General features: G+C 40.5%; 1 protein-coding gene across 1 annotated transcript in view; it reads right to left on the reverse strand.

Moving 5' to 3' along the window:
• Nucleotides 1-466: 466 nt before the first annotated feature.
• tpo (thyroid peroxidase) overlaps nucleotides 467-15,853 on the reverse strand; it is a 36,156-nt gene continuing 20,769 nt past the window's right edge. Inside the window, exons 6-12 of the mRNA XM_052025435.1 lie at nucleotides 14,637-15,152; nucleotides 9,521-9,779; nucleotides 9,248-9,418; nucleotides 8,095-8,332; nucleotides 4,594-4,802; nucleotides 2,442-2,609; nucleotides 467-618 (exon numbers count right to left, since the gene is read on the reverse strand). Of these exons, the coding sequence (XP_051881395.1) occupies nucleotides 467-618; nucleotides 2,442-2,609; nucleotides 4,594-4,802; nucleotides 8,095-8,332; nucleotides 9,248-9,418; nucleotides 9,521-9,779; nucleotides 14,637-15,152 (1,713 nt within the window). The remainder of the gene's footprint in view (nucleotides 619-2,441; nucleotides 2,610-4,593; nucleotides 4,803-8,094; nucleotides 8,333-9,247; nucleotides 9,419-9,520; nucleotides 9,780-14,636; nucleotides 15,153-15,853) is intronic.

Genomic DNA, 15,853 nt, shown 5'->3' on the forward strand with positions numbered 1-15,853 from the left:
CCATCCCTACTGGTTCCCTTGGAAAGCCAGTGGGAGAATCCAAAGGTGGGTAAGTCTAAAGTCGCTCGACAGCTGGCATGGAGAAGGGAAAAATCCAAAGTTCCCTGGCAGAGACAACCCACCCTGTCATTGGAGTGCAGGATTAATGACATTTCTATGGAGAAATCCATCTGTATGAAAAATAATGTATGAATAAATGGTTAAGCTTTTAGTTTTCTTTGAAAGAGAAACTGATGTAATCACTAGTGTTTATACACAGCTATTTATCAAGCAGGAGAAGGAAGACTCTGCCTTGTGAACATCCAACAGGCAATGTGTGGAGCTATGATAATGAGTCACCTCAGATAATGAAGGAAGAGAATGTGATGTTCATTATACATCTATGTTGCAGCTGCAATATGTTTTACTGACAGGGACATCTGAATTGTTGGTTCTGTTTGCAATGACACAGCACCTCCAGAGAAAGTTATTTGTACGGAATGTTACCAGTGCAGCTGTGTCCATCCTCTGAAAGGAGGTAGGAATCTGAGCAGATGCATCTGTAACTTCCTTTAATGTTCACACAACTTGCAGAACTGTGACAAGCAGGCCTTGCAGCATTTTCACATTCATTAATGTCTAAAATAAGGAGATGAATCTTCAGCATTATAAGAAAATACACACGTACAAATCCAAAGCTGGTATTACAGATCTATTACTGTTACTTCTCGCTTTCACCATGGGGTAAATGAGTGGAACATGCAGGTGGTGCACTATTGAAATTACTGTCTCCAGACCCACAGCAACATGGTTCCCTTTTAACTGCCCTCTGAAAACGGCCCAGCAACCCACTCAGTTCATGAAGGTGGCACAGCACTACTCATCGAATAGGAACGTTACAGGTCCAGCCTTCATCAACAATCTTCATCCAATCGCTCATAAGCTTTCAGCTGGATGGTGAAAACATAAATTTCACTCAGGCTGCCACTTGATTATAAATTGATTCGCAATGATTAAAGTTTAATTTTCTGGGATTGGTTTAAGTAATGAAGACTGGGGCATGCACCTGGGATCTCCTGGTTTAGGTGACCTACTTCTCTATATTGTCTTTACCTATTGAACAATGGGAGAACATAAAATCACTGATGAAGCAGTTGAAGATATTTGGGCATAGGTCGCTTCACTGAGGAATTTTACGTCAGTGGAAGCCTTTTAACTGGAATTTTTCATTGACTTCAGTTTTGTCAAGTTGTCATCCTCAGTGGAGACTCAAGAGACTGGAGACTCTGGAACCTGGAGCAAAAAACAAACTGCTGGAGGAACTCAGTGGGTCAGGCAGCATCTGTGGAGGCAAAGGGATGGTCGACATTTGGGTTGAGACTCTGCATCAGCACTGAGAATGTAGAGGGAAGATAGCCAGTGTAAAGAGGTGAGAGGGAAGGATGAGACAGAAGCTGGTAGGTGACAGGTGGAACCAGGTGAGGTGGGGGATGATGTATGTTGCTTTGGTATTGAAGATATCTACTCCCAATTATCAGATATTCATCAATTCAATTCATATTTAGATCAAGATTGCGATGAGGCTTGGTTCTAATAGAACATGAACTAAGCAACAGCAGGCAGCTTCCTGATGTGTACATCTCACTTAATGCCTCCTTCCAAAGTGATGATTGGGAAGTGGCTAATGTGTTGGTAAATAGCTGGGTTAGAATCATTATTTTTTTGCGTGTGGATGACAAGCCTTTCTGGATAGATGCCAGTGCACAGGAGCTGTGTGGCTGGTGTTTGATGCATAGGTCTTAAGCACTACACAAACATATAGTCGGCCTATATTCATTCCTATGTCCAGTGTATTTAGGTGCCTCTTATAATGCCATTGTGAACTTCAAATTGGCTGATGACTGATAAATGTAACATTGGAGACCTTACAAAGAGGCCATGTAGGGGTATCCATGTGGCAATTTTGCCTGAGGCCACTTGTAGGTGTCTTTTGCTCTCCATCATGGATGATGATGTGTGACATGGAAACAACTATATTGGCCTTGATATAGTTGAGGATATTTGTGCCGTGTTACTAGTAGTATTAATTGTTTTTGATTTTGTATATTAAGGTGACCAACTTATATGATATAAAACCACAAAGAAGCACAATTAATGACAGCCTACATTTCAGAGTACAACACTCAATCATTTCCACACCACTTATTCACTTATTGAACATTATGACTTCAGCCGTGTTCCATTCCAGTGCTTCACAGATCAACATCCATAAAGCAACCAGTAATTTATTCAAAAATCAAATCCTTGCTATTTGAGTTTAAAAAGTGTTGCTGCAAAGAGCAGCAAATATTGACATCTCATTCTGGCAAATTCAGATTAAATAAACAGAGCTTACAGAATTTATGCAATGTTTGATGGATTATTTCAGATGGTGCACACAAAACAAAGATAGTAATCTTTACCTTTGCAGATTGGTGGATCACTGCTCCATCCCCTGATACTGCAGGTCAACTCCTCTGGGCCAAGCAAGTGAAAACCATGATGACAGACATACGAGATGATGGATTGCCCAGAACTGGCACACTGCACAAATACTCCGTTTTCTATTTGAGGTGGAGGGCCACATGATCCTACTAAAAATATATAAATTAGAGTTGTCAAATACAACCAGCATATTTTTCCTGTAATTATTGAAACTTCTTCTACCAAGAAAGAGCTTTATCTCTCTGGCCTGACTTGTCATTTTCTAACCTGAATTTTTTTTCTTAATAGGCTAATTTTGACCTTTATAGATATAATATTTTCTTCACTTTTGCCCATACATTGTTAAATCCCTTAACTTTCATTGAGTTATATTTATTCTGACAACAGAAGTAAACATATATTCACAAAACATAGTAAAATCTCAATAACTATTTAACAATTGGTGTATCACACCAAAGTTAAAATATCACAACGCCAACTTTATCATTTATCTGGCAGTATTATTTTAATTCTTTCAATTTTGATTCAATAACTCACTGATGCCTCTCACTGGAAGACTCTACTTAAGATGAACAAGGTCAAAAGTTCATTTTATTTATATCTAATATTGCCCTGTTGATGCACACAGTACATCAAATAAAGTAAAGCGAGCCTGATCTGTTTATTTAATGTGGGTCCCACCAACATAGGACATGTGCAATCATAAATCAGCCCATATTGGAGCAGGAAAGAAGAAAGGAAGCTCATGGCTCCATTTCCGTTGCCCCTCAGAATATTTACTTCCACCCCTCTGCCCAATACTCTCCCAATTCCCCGCATCCACATTGTCTTTGGCTTACCACTGAACAAGAAGAGGTCATAATGTTAAACAACTGTGAGGCAGAAAGTAACCCATTAGAGGGGTGTCCTGCACAACATAGAGGAGGAGGAACGAATAAGGAGGTTAAAAGCCGATGGTCCACAAAGGTGAAGTAATAGTGAGAAATTCTAGAGTCAGGAATGTTCAGGGCTTTTTCTGGTGTTGTGGCCGTGGCACTTTAGTGTTAGGGTGCAAGACATTGTGAAACAGGTCAAAAGCCTCTGAGAAAGAAGAGGAAGCAACCAATGCCAAAGTCCACAAGGGAACTATGACAGAAATGAATGTTCATGGAGATCATGGAGTCTACTACATGAAATCAGATTGACCGAGACAACCCATTTGCACTAATTCCATTTCTTACTTTCCCCACATTCCTGTCAATTCCCTCCAGAACCTTCCACTCACCTACAGACTATGAGCAATTTCCTACCTGCCCTGTCCTTTTTCTGCAACTGCCACACTATATTTTGCATCCTGTTCTTTTTATACCAACTAGATGTAATTATATATGGCATGATCTGTTTGGCTGGCACTCAAAACAAAAGCTTTTTCACTGTATCTTGGTGCATCTGAAAATAATAAACCAATACTAATACCAGAACCAATTAACCTGCCAATCCGAACATCTTTAGGATGTGGGGGGGGGGAAAGCAGAGCACCCATGCAGTCACAGGGAAAACATATAAATTCCACACAGGCAGCACCTGGGATCAGGAATGAACCAGAGTCATTCGAGCAATGAGGCAGCAGCTCTACATGCTGCACTATTTTGCCATTCTGAAGATAGAGGTCTTCCAAAGGAAACAGAGGAAGTTAGCATGAGACTGAAAAATAAAACTTCACAGGATTTGTATATTAAAATGATTTGAAAGTCATCTTATTGTGCTATTTGCTTTGTTCCAATATTTTCTGCCAGTTGACAGTTTGCTGCTCTTCATAGCAAACTACTGGTAAGACTATTGGATGGTTCCCTTAGACGATGAGATGGACTCTTGACCTCACCATCTATCTTGTTATGACTTTGTACCTTATTGTCTACCTGCAATGCATTTCCCTGTAGCTGTGACACTTTACTCTGTATTGTGTTATTGTTTTTACCCTGTACTACCTCAATGCACTGTGTAATGAATTGATCTGTACAAAGGGTATGCAAGACAAGTTTTTCACTGTATCATGGTACAGGCGACCATAATAAACCAATACCAATTATGAATTATGATAAATCTGCATGCAACTTGTAAGTGTAGAGCAGGGCGTAATAGTCAAAGTACCTTGTTGAGGATTTTCACGCCATGCCAGGAGGTTCAGCCCAGGAACCTGATCACAGTCTATGAAGTTTTCTGGGTACTGTCCTACTCTAAAAGCATCCAGTGGCACCTCAGTGATTGCAGTATTATCGCAAATGACACGGGACAGTGAGTGTTGGGAAAGTTCATTTCTTTGAGCAGATGTGAAGACACCAGGATTTTCCCACCAAAACCTGGGAAGCAGAAGGAAGCTTTTGTTACAGAATAGGTGTGAGAGCAAACTTCTGTCTCTGTGCTTCAGAGGATAATATGTCACAAGTTTATCATTTGAATTCCCGGACTAGTTTCAAACCATCTCACTTTCCGGTATTTCCACAGTAGGAAGGCTGCTTTTTACATTTGGCACCATTATTTGTCACATTCATTTACTTATTATATTTATGTTTTCAAAGAACACTTTAGTCAAGAACAAGTGAAATGCATTGGTATACTGAGTGCTGAAAGGCTGCTTAAGAATGACCAACACCTCTCCAGAAGAAAGACCAATACTGAAAGCACTGAACTCTACTTTGGATCATTTACTATCCCAGGGTTATGGTAGCCACCTCACACAGAGCTTCGTCACAGTCTGTCAAGCATCATGATGCAAAAGGTGCTGTACTCCATAGGGAGCAGTTAGTGGACAAAGAAGAATAAAACAAACCCAAGCAACGGTGCGTGGTTTCAGAGCTCCACGACCGAATCCACTCACGGCTGAATTATAAGCAGACACCGGTTTCAGTAAAATATAACCAGATGCAAGTGGATGGGGTGGGAGGAGTTTGTCACTGAAACACACCTCAGTCAGAACAAGTGAAGTTGCATTCAAGCCATGCAGGGAGATGAAAGGCACCCTGGGAAAGGATCAACTTCTGGAATATACTTGAAGAAAAAGTGGTGGAAGGAAAATCATCAGAATTGCTTGAGAAAGAACTACATGTCACACTGGGAGGTCTCCAACGTACTTCTTGATGGCTGAGCGAAGATGGGAAGAATCTGTAATTGTATTGTTTCTTGTGCTTAGGAAAGAAAGAATTTGCATTCATTTAGTTCTTATCATGCCTTGGAGCTTTTTAAAGAACATTACAGCCAATGAATTGGTTTTAAACTGCAAACACATTTTAAAATATGATCACATTGTGTTGCATCACAATAAAGTTACAAGGAATGAATCTGCAGTTACAACCCAGGGTATAAATAACATAGTAAATGACGTCTTGTGCATAATACCTGGGACCAAGCAGTACAATATATTTGTGTTATAGATACTGATCTTTGTCAATTTCTTGCAGTTGTATTTTTGTATACCACATGTATTTTTTTTTGTTGTTCATTTTCCAGGTTTTATGCTTTTCTGACAAGGCTAGCTTTTATTGCCCTTTCCCAATTGCCTTTAAAAAGTGGTGGTGAACCTGGTGCAGGTCCCACAGCAGTTCGCCTGCCGTCAAAACAGGTCTACAACGGATGCCACCTCCCTGGCCCTATACTCAACTCTGCAGCACCTAAACAGTAAATACACCTACGTTAGACCCAGTGACCTGGGTTCAATTCCAGCCACTGTCTGTAAGGAGTTTGTACATTGTCCCCGTGTCTGCGTGGGTTTCCTCCGGGTGCTCCGGTTTCCTCCCACATTCCAAAGACGTACGGGTTAGGAAGTTGTGGACATGCTATGTTGGCGCTGGAAGCATGGCGACACTTGCGGGCTGCCCCCCCAGAACACTCTACGCAAAAGATGCATTTCACTGTGTGTTTCGATGTACATGTGACTAATAAAGAGATCTTATCTTATCTATCTTATCTATTGTTTATTGACTACAGCTCTGCCTTCAATACAATAATTCCAATCAAACTCATCAGCAAACTCTGAGACCTGGGACTCAACACCTCCCTCTGCAACTGGATCCTTGACTTCCTGACCAACAGACCGCAGTCAGTGAGGATAGGCAGCAATACCTCCAGCATGATCATTCTCAAAAGTAGTGCCCCACAAGGCTGCATCCTCAGCCCTCCACTCTACTCCCTATACACTCATGACTGTATAGTCAGATTCTCCTCTAATGCCATCTACAAGTTTTCAGATGATACCACCATAGTGGGCCTTATCTCAAATAACAATGAGTTGGAATACAGGAAGGAGATAGCTTAGTGACAACAACATTTCCGTCAACGTCAGCAAAACAAAAGAGCTAGTCTTTGACTTCAGGAAGGGGGTGGGGGGGGTGGGTGCGGTGCACGTGCACCTGTCTACATCAACGGTGCTGAGGTTGAGACGGTTAAGAGTTTCTAGGAGTAAACGTCACCAATAGCCTGTCCTGGTCCAACCATGTAGGCGCCATGGCCAAGAAACTCACCAGCAGCTCTACTTCCTCAGGAGACTAAAGAAATTTCGCATGTCCCCCTTGACACTCAGCAACTTTTATCGATGCACCATAGAAAGCATCCTATCTGGATGCATCATGGCTTGGTATGGCAACTGCTGTGCCTGAGACTGCAAGAAACTGCAGAGAGTTGTGGACACAGCTCAGCACAACATGGAGACCAGCCTCCCCTCCATGGACTCTGTCTATACTTCTTGCTGCCTCGGTAAAGCAACCAGCATAATCAAAGACCCTACCCACCCCGGGCATTCTCTCTTCTCCCTTCTCCCATCAGGCAGAAGATACAAAAGCTTGAAAGCATGTACCACCAGGCTGAAGGACGGCTTCTGTCCTGCTGTTATAAGACTATTGAACGATTCCCTCATACGATAAGATGGACCCTTGACTTCACAACCTACCTCATTATGACCTTTCACCTTATTGTCTGCCTGCACTGCACTTTGCCTGTAGCTGTGACACTTTATTCTGCATTCTGTATTGTTTTACCCTGTACTACCTCAATGCACTGTTGTAATGAATTGATCTGTATGAATGGTATGCAAGACAAGTTTTTCTCTGTACCTCGGTACATGTGACAATAATAAACCAAGTCCAATTCCTTCCATGATAAAGTTGGGCAGAGAGTGCCATTCAGCTCCTTCTCATGTATCTATGAGTTCTGTATGAACTAACATTTAACTGTCAGGTAGCAAAATGTGTAAATTGTGGAATTTTTATTCAACACTCTGAAAAGTAATCTTATTTTACTTTATTCTACTTTATAACCCTTTCTCATAAAGCTCCAGGTCTTGCCAACAGCTCTTTTGCTGCCAAACTATTGCCAATCAAATAATACTGCAGAGACCATTTGTAGTAACTGTAGGATCCAACAGTATCACTGCAACCTTGCGTCTTTTGAAAGTCAATCGCATTCACTTACCAAGGAAAGAAGCTTGTAATTTTTGCTATTCTTTGCTTTTGTTTAGTCCTATTTGTTCTGCTTCAAAGTACTTGATTAATCTGTATTAAGCTGGTTAATAAGACAAGACTAGATATTTACCAGAATAGCGTAAGCTAACAGCCGTGTATGTGACTGGATTGGGATGGAACAATATTATAGAAAACTCACCTATCGCCTTCTCTTAAAGCTTTCATTTGTTTTCCAATTAAACAAGCAAATAATGGGCCAATTCTGGCTGCAGGGAGAAAATCTTCTGCCAAGCCACCGAGCCAAATGTCAATATTGTCTGGATGCCCATAAAGATCCATTATCTTTTCAACAAAATCTAAATCAGATATTACTTTCCTTAAATTGGCTTTGGTTTCCAATCTTTCAAGTTTACAAAATTCCCTCCAGTCATTGTATCCTAAAAGTAACATAAAGTCATTTTTTTGTTAGCTTTGGAATGATCAAAATCAAACTTTAGTCTTGAAATTACGGGATTGGATATTATTGTGTGGTGGTTTAATGGATAATCCTCAATTACTTGCTCTGGTAGGTTAGTAGAAGTTTTAACTCAATAAATAAATCTCAACTAAAATAATAAATAATAACTTCAAATGCATATATAATGCACTGGTAAATTGTTATACTCAGCTATTATAACTCACTTTTAGTCTATAGTTTGCAATAGTTGACAACAGAATCAATAGTATCTTCCAAAGGGATCCAGATGAATACTTGGAGGAAAATTTTTCATGGTGTTATGAAAGGAGAGGGAAAATGGTGTAACTGAACAGCTCTTTTAAAGAGTCAGCACAAGTACCTTCATCTATGCTGTTCCATTCTATGATTAGGATATGTTGAAGAGGTTCTGTCTTCCTCTCAGAGTTGGACTGTCTCTGTCTGTCTAAAAGGACTTCATTGAATGTTGAGACTTTAACAGTAGTGACTGCAGTAAATGCCTTCTTACTACCATGATCTTCAAAGCAAATAAGGCAACGGGAATATAATAACTTCCCCTGTAATTTAATTCCAATAAGATGTGTCTGTATAAATGATTAATGTAGTCATATCAGCTTCCTCAGCATGTCCTTTTTAAAGTGGAGGCCCCAACCCATTTCACAAATGGGGTACTGTTGCAGTAAACAAAGCACACTGAATAATTTAGTTTGAGCTGACAAAGCATTGCATTAGAATAGTTCAAATTGAAAAATAGTCCTCTTCTTATATATTGGATTATTTTGAACTGAATTGTCTGCTAATTATTTGCTGAATAGAATGAAAAACACCAGAGATTAATCGTACTTGCAGGTTGCACCAGCTCAGGGGTTGCACTTACCTGGAAGACCATGGTCACGCCCTCTTTGTAGGTTCAGTGATGCTAAATCCAGAGCTACAGCATTAGTCAGAGCAAATAATTTCTCTGTCAATTCTTCAATCATCATTTGACTTGACATTTGAAGTTTTGCTGGCTTTGCTAGAAGCCCTCTGAACAGTGGATCTAAGCCCCCTATCAATCACAACAGAAATACTGGTTTAGAGCAGAGGCGGACTTAAGTAAACACAGTGAGTTAATTGTGTTTGGTTTTATATCAGCAACTCTAACATTCACCTTCTTTAATGATTCGCCAAGGACTGAAAAAAGTCTTGTGGAGATTTATGCTTGGATATGTGGGATGCTCCTTGTAATTTTCATCAAGTCTTTGTATCCTCGGGCTGATAGTTGTATGACCAAAACGGAATGCAGCGGTTGCAAACACATTGGACAAAGTGGGATTCACTGTTTCATCATATCCTTCATATGTTCCAATAAACTGATCAAATGCTTGAGAACCAAGGATTTTAGGAATATAGTCTCTCATCGTAATAATCTAAAAAAACACACAGCAAAATTCTCCTGTGAATAAACATTAGAGCAATGACATTGCCACTTTAGATCATCTTGAACTAGAAAGATTAAAACATCAGTCTGGAATGGACTTATTACTAGATACGTAAGTGTACCTAGAGTCATAGAGTTGTACATCACAGAGACAGGACCATACCGACTCTTTTGCCCACCTGCACTAATCTCATTTGCTCGCATTAGGACCATATCCTTCAATGCGCCTATTTAAATGTCTGTCTAAATGCTTCTTAAATATAGCAGTTGTATTCAATTCCACCACCTCCTCCGGTAGCTCATTCCAGATATCAGCCACTGTCTGTGTAAAGAAACTTACCCCTCGGGTCCCCTTTAAAACTTCTTCCTCTCACCTTAAACCTGTGCCTCTTGTTTTTGATATCTCTACCAAGGGAAAAAGATTTTATATACTTCCATCAGGTCACCTCTTAGCCTCCTCTCTAAGGAAAACTAAACCAGCCTATATAATCTCTTCCCATAATTAAAGTCTTCCAATCAGGCAATATCCTGGTACATCTTGTTGACACTCTGTCTAGTTTAAAGGCCAGTGAGCTTTCAAACTCTAGTAGTGCAGCTAGTGGTGAAACCTCATTGAAATAATTCAATCAGAGGAACAGTCAGCTCCAAAGCCATTACTGGGGCTTTGCACTTTTGCCTGCCAAGATCAATTCATACACTTGGAGCACACAGGTTTTGAGAATTTGACGAATTATCTCATTGTTTTTAATAGCACCTTGCTGTGTAAAAATGGCTCCAATGCAGCAACAGTCATCTCATTTGTAAAATGCACTAAATACATAGAAGATCTTTCATTATTTACTTGCAGGCTAGAATTGGGAATATAAGTGAAGGATTCTGTGCTGACCAAGACTTCTCCATAATTCAGATGCCATTAGATATTGGCATTTTCTCTTGCAGGTTTGAAAATGAGTGGAGGGCACATGAAATGGTTGAGGGAGCAAAGGCAGGGCAAGGGAGGGGCTCTCAGCCGGTAGTCACTGTTGCCCAAGCTGCTTATGGACAATTTTCCAACTTGAACATCAGTCAAGCATAGTGAGTGAGATATCCACACTTCATTAAATGCTTCACTACTAAACCCTTTCACAACTGCACCTTCTGCATCAAGAAAGAATGACATTTAACAGCAGTTGTCAAAATGACCAATGGCCACAAGCACTGATGTGTTTCATTTCTTCTGGCTTGAGATATTCACAGTACCTTGTAACTTGCTGTTGAATTCACTGTCATTCACTGTTGAATGAGAGAACTTGCATCTGCTCTACATTCTAAGAGAGATGACTATATTGCATTCAGAGCCATAGTTATGGTCATAAAAACCCACTCTCCAGCCCATCAAGATAAGTCACATGTACATTGAAACACATCTTTTTGCGCAGAGTGTTCTGGGGGCAGCCCGCAAGTGTCACCACACTTCTGGCGCCAACATAGCATGCCCACAACTTCCTAACCCGTACGTCTTTGGAATGTGGGAGGAAACCGGAGCACCCGGAGGAAACCCAGGCAGATACGGGGAGAATGTACAAACTCCTGACAGACAGTGGCCGGAATTGAACCCGGGTCGCTGGCGCTGTAAAGCGTTACACTAACCGCTACACCACTGTGCCTCAGTGACACCAAGTCCTCAGTGACCGTCAAGCAACTGTTCAACTGAATCCCGTTTCATTCTCCTCACTTTCCCATGAACTTCCCCCAGAGAGGAGCTGTGGTACAAGCACCTGACTTCCTGAGGACTGTTGGCTGCAAGTGCAAGATTGAGCAAGGCTATTCTTTTGTCTTCAATGTTTTCTTGCCAGGGTACAGTTAGGAGCCTGAAAGGAGAAAGGTGGGTTTGTAAGTAAAGTAAGAATTGTATTCTTACAGCATCGGCAGCTTCTAAACCAGCAGGGATTGTAGCGTGGGGGAAATTGTGTGGAGGATGATTGGGTATGAGAACATAATCATCTTCCATTGTTTCGGGAATCATCGATGGTCAAGACCCCATGTTGGTTGCTCCAATAGTTGCATGTTCTGTCTTTTTAATGGAGGTAAGAACATGAAGCTGAGTCTGTGCCCAGCAGTTTAAAGACACTGGTGCCCTCACCTCTGTAACATATATTGTGCTGCGAAGAGAAATGTGTCAGTGAGTGTCACGCAGTGTGCTTAGATGATGCAGTTCCCGTGGTAGAATAACTGGCTATGTGTGCAGACTTTGAAATATGAGAACAAGCTGAATATATGAACACTGCTTATGATTCATGACTGACGAACTAGTCGGAAGGTGAATGGAGGTGTGATCCATTGAGCAGTGCAGAAAGTTGTTGGGATATGACATTTGAAGATGTATTCACTAACTATGTGACTTTTTGTAAAATTGCATATATATCCTCTGAGCTTGACTCCTAGTATTAAATCCCATGCCAAGCTCATCTCATTGTCTTGAAAATTTGCAAAGCTTCCTGGCTTCTGTGGATAGAACACACTTTCTCCACCAAAGTCTTCAGTGTGGCTCTTGATACCAGTGCTCTCCCATCTAATGCCATTGTTGAATCTCTTTCCACATCTGAGTGTACTGTCATCACCAGATCCATCCACAGTGCACCTTAACCTTTTAAAAATAGAGGTTGGCTTTCATTAATTGGGTTCTTCAGCATTGTGCAGCCATTCAAGAACACGGGCTGTTACATTTAGCCCATAGTTTACCTTTAAGAATATTCTTCCTGACAAGCAGGCCTAGAAATTCTTACTCAGAATGCTAAAAATGCTGTGCAGTTGAAAATAGATTATCCAAGAATAAAACAAAATTGCAGCCATTTCCAGACTTCTCAGCTCCAGCTGGGAAATTTGACCAGTGACTTTCTGGTAGGATTTTCGTAACCATAGAAATATGGTTCTGGAGAAATCTTCCCCCAAATGATATCAACATTTGTGAGCATTCCTCGCAGCTTCAATGATTTTCCTGCAATCAAAACTTTCAGTGAGCTAAGAACAGAAAAGGCTGGAAAAATTTCACAGGTCAAGCAACACTTGTGGAAAGTAAGACATTCTATGCTTCAGGTCAAAGACCCTTCATCAGTGAGTATTAGTTTACACCAATCACTTCTCTTGATTGGTGAAACAGAGATGGAAGATAAGCAAGTAAGGCATCACAGGCACTCAGTGAGACCATGTGAGAGGAGGTATTGAAGAGCTCATCACTTAAGATATTGAGACTATATTGCTCTCTTTATGCCTGTAACCTGCTGCACATGCAGATTCTTTGGTTCTCTTTCTCTGACCTTCTGTCACCCCAGTATTGGTGTCAGCACTTTCTGTTGCCTCAGTATTCATCTTTGGAACACTTCCTGCATTTTTCTTCTGTAAAATCCTTTTAAGTTAGCCTTTAGCTGCCATTTCAAACTTCTCTCAACTGATATGGCATCTGTACTGCTTATTATTTCCCTATCAAGCGCCTTGGGACATTTCAGGTATAGGTGCATCATTAAAATGTAACTTGTTCATGAGGGCCTCCTTGATCTGTTTTGTATACTCTCAGACCTGATACATCTGCATTTATTGTACTCTTTAGTCAGGTCAAAGGTTATGGAAATCAGCTTATAATGAGTTCCTCTGAAACTGCTTTTAGTTATTTTGAATTTAATGGGGCACCTTATTGTTTTTTCACCAATGCTATAGTTTAATTTACTGTCTAAAATACATCTGTTTTTAATCATTATTATCTCAATAGAAATGAAAATTGGGTGTTATCCATAATAAGTGGTCAAACCATTTGTGGTTGGGTAGCAAGCTGAAAATCTAGCACCTTGTTTCTGCACGTTTATTGCAAGTTATGACTGAAAAGTAGAACATTGATTGCAAATGAACAGAATGCCAGAAATCCTTAATGGAAAAACAATCATTTCTAATTGCTGCAATCTGAGCCTGAGTAGATTTAATGGAATAGTTATAATAATATTTCATTAATTGTTGGCTGCCAAGATAATCAGGTCCTAATTAGCTGAGCAAACTGCAACAGCAAAAGATATTTGTTTCATTATTCAACTACAAATATTTAAATAATCAAGATTTCTTTAACACTGATTTCTATGAAGGTAAAGCCAACAGCTGTATAAGGGTAACTGCATTCTTTTCCTTCATGTGTAATATTGAAAATCAATAATGGCTCTTAATTGTGCTTTAACGTAGTGCATATAAGAGTAAGGGTACTTTTAAGAACAGAGTGCACCATATAGAGTGGCCTTGACATATCATTATATCAGATGTTACTGCTTAAGTTGAGAGGTACTGCCACCAATAGCTGTACTCTGTATTTACTTATGCAAGCAGCAACATAGAAGAGTCCACCTAGGATCATATTTTCAGTCAGATTTAGAAAAATCTGGATATAAAATTTTGAAAATTCTCTGAGTGACTCTGGCTGGAACTTTCTGAATGCAGAAGGCAACATGAATGTAAATCCAGGGTCTTATGCCACTGTCAAAATAATGGCCGGGCAGTATTTTCACTTTAGTGAACACAGATTGCCTGGTACTGTTGAAATGATGTGTGAGGGCATCTGCCTCAGGATCGGTGCACCTTGTGTGTGTACCAGTGTGTTGTAAATTGTTGTATCATCATTCAAAGAGGACCCTTAGTGACTGCCTATTTTCCCAGTAAAACCCCAACTATACACAAATGAGATATGAGTTGAGCCTCACTGGATCTTCCTCCAATAACTTTAATTGCACCTTGAAGCTAGTTCAGAATTGTCGAACTTTCGGGCTAGTATTTTTCATGCACTGTGCCCAAGACAATCTTTGAACAATGTAGGAATAGTGAGCCTACTAACCTGATGCAGAGCACCAATAATCTTACGTGCTTCATGGTAGATGGTTTCTGAATTCCAGTGAGGGTTTACCTTGTGCAAAGTCTTTGCTAACCGATTATGCTCACGCATCCACAATGTGTGCATTGAAGCTAGAGTAAGAACCTCATTTGCTCTGCTTTCTCCAGCAAGAAAACATTCTACCCTTTCATTCTGAGTAATATTGGGCTCTTGAGCACATGGGGATGGTTCCTGATCCACAAATGGCAACAGCTCACGTTTGCCATCTTTGTATTTTGTGTTCATGAGAAGAAGGCCCTCCTCGCTTGAATAGTCCCTTAACTTTCTTTCCTGAACTGGAGTGCTTCCATAGACAGTTGAGGCATCAATAAAGGAGGTTACAGCATTAATCTGCTGTCGACAGTTCAGATTTGACAGCCTTTCAAAGTCAGTTCCTTGATCTGCTGCCCCACATGTGGGAGATGAACGATAAAATGTGATGCACTCATTGATGCTGGAACGTGGATCTCTTTCAGGCACCTATTTGATGAATATTAAGATAAGACACAGTTAAAAATAGCAGGACCACTGCAAATCTTTTACTTCCAGCCAGCATATCAAAGAACTGCAAACAACCCATACCTAACTCGTAGAGTTGTACAGCACAAAAATGGGCCCTTCAGCCCACCACATCCATGCCGACCTTTTTTCCATTCTACACTACTCCCATTTGCTCACATTAGGACTGTATCCTTCTATGCCTTGCTTATTTAAGTGTCTGTCTAAATGCCTGTTAAAACATCGTCATTGTATCTCACTCCAGCACCTCCTCTGGCAGCTTGTTCCAGGAATCAGCCACTCTCTGTGTAAAAAACTTACCCTTCAGATCTCCTTTAAAACTCCTTCATCTTACCTTAAACCTATGCCCTCCTGTTTTTGATACCCTTACGATGCGAAATAAGATTTTGACTATCTACCCTATCTATGTCTCTCATAATCTTATGTAACTTCTCTCAGGTCACCCTTTAGTCTTCTGAGCTACAAGGGAAAAAAAAACCAGCCTATCCAATCCATAGCTATAGTCCTCCAGTCCAGGCATGCTCTCCAGCACAGTCACATCCTTCCTCTAGTGTGGTGACCAGAACTGCACACAAAATGTAGCCCAGCCAGTGTCTGGTAAAGTTACAACATGACGTCTCAACTTTTGTATTCTATGCCTTGACCTGTGAAGGCAAGCATCC

The sequence above is a fragment of the Pristis pectinata genome, chromosome 10, assembly GCF_009764475.1.
Source record: "Pristis pectinata isolate sPriPec2 chromosome 10, sPriPec2.1.pri, whole genome shotgun sequence".
Classification (NCBI taxonomy): domain Eukaryota; kingdom Metazoa; phylum Chordata; class Chondrichthyes; order Rhinopristiformes; family Pristidae; genus Pristis; species Pristis pectinata.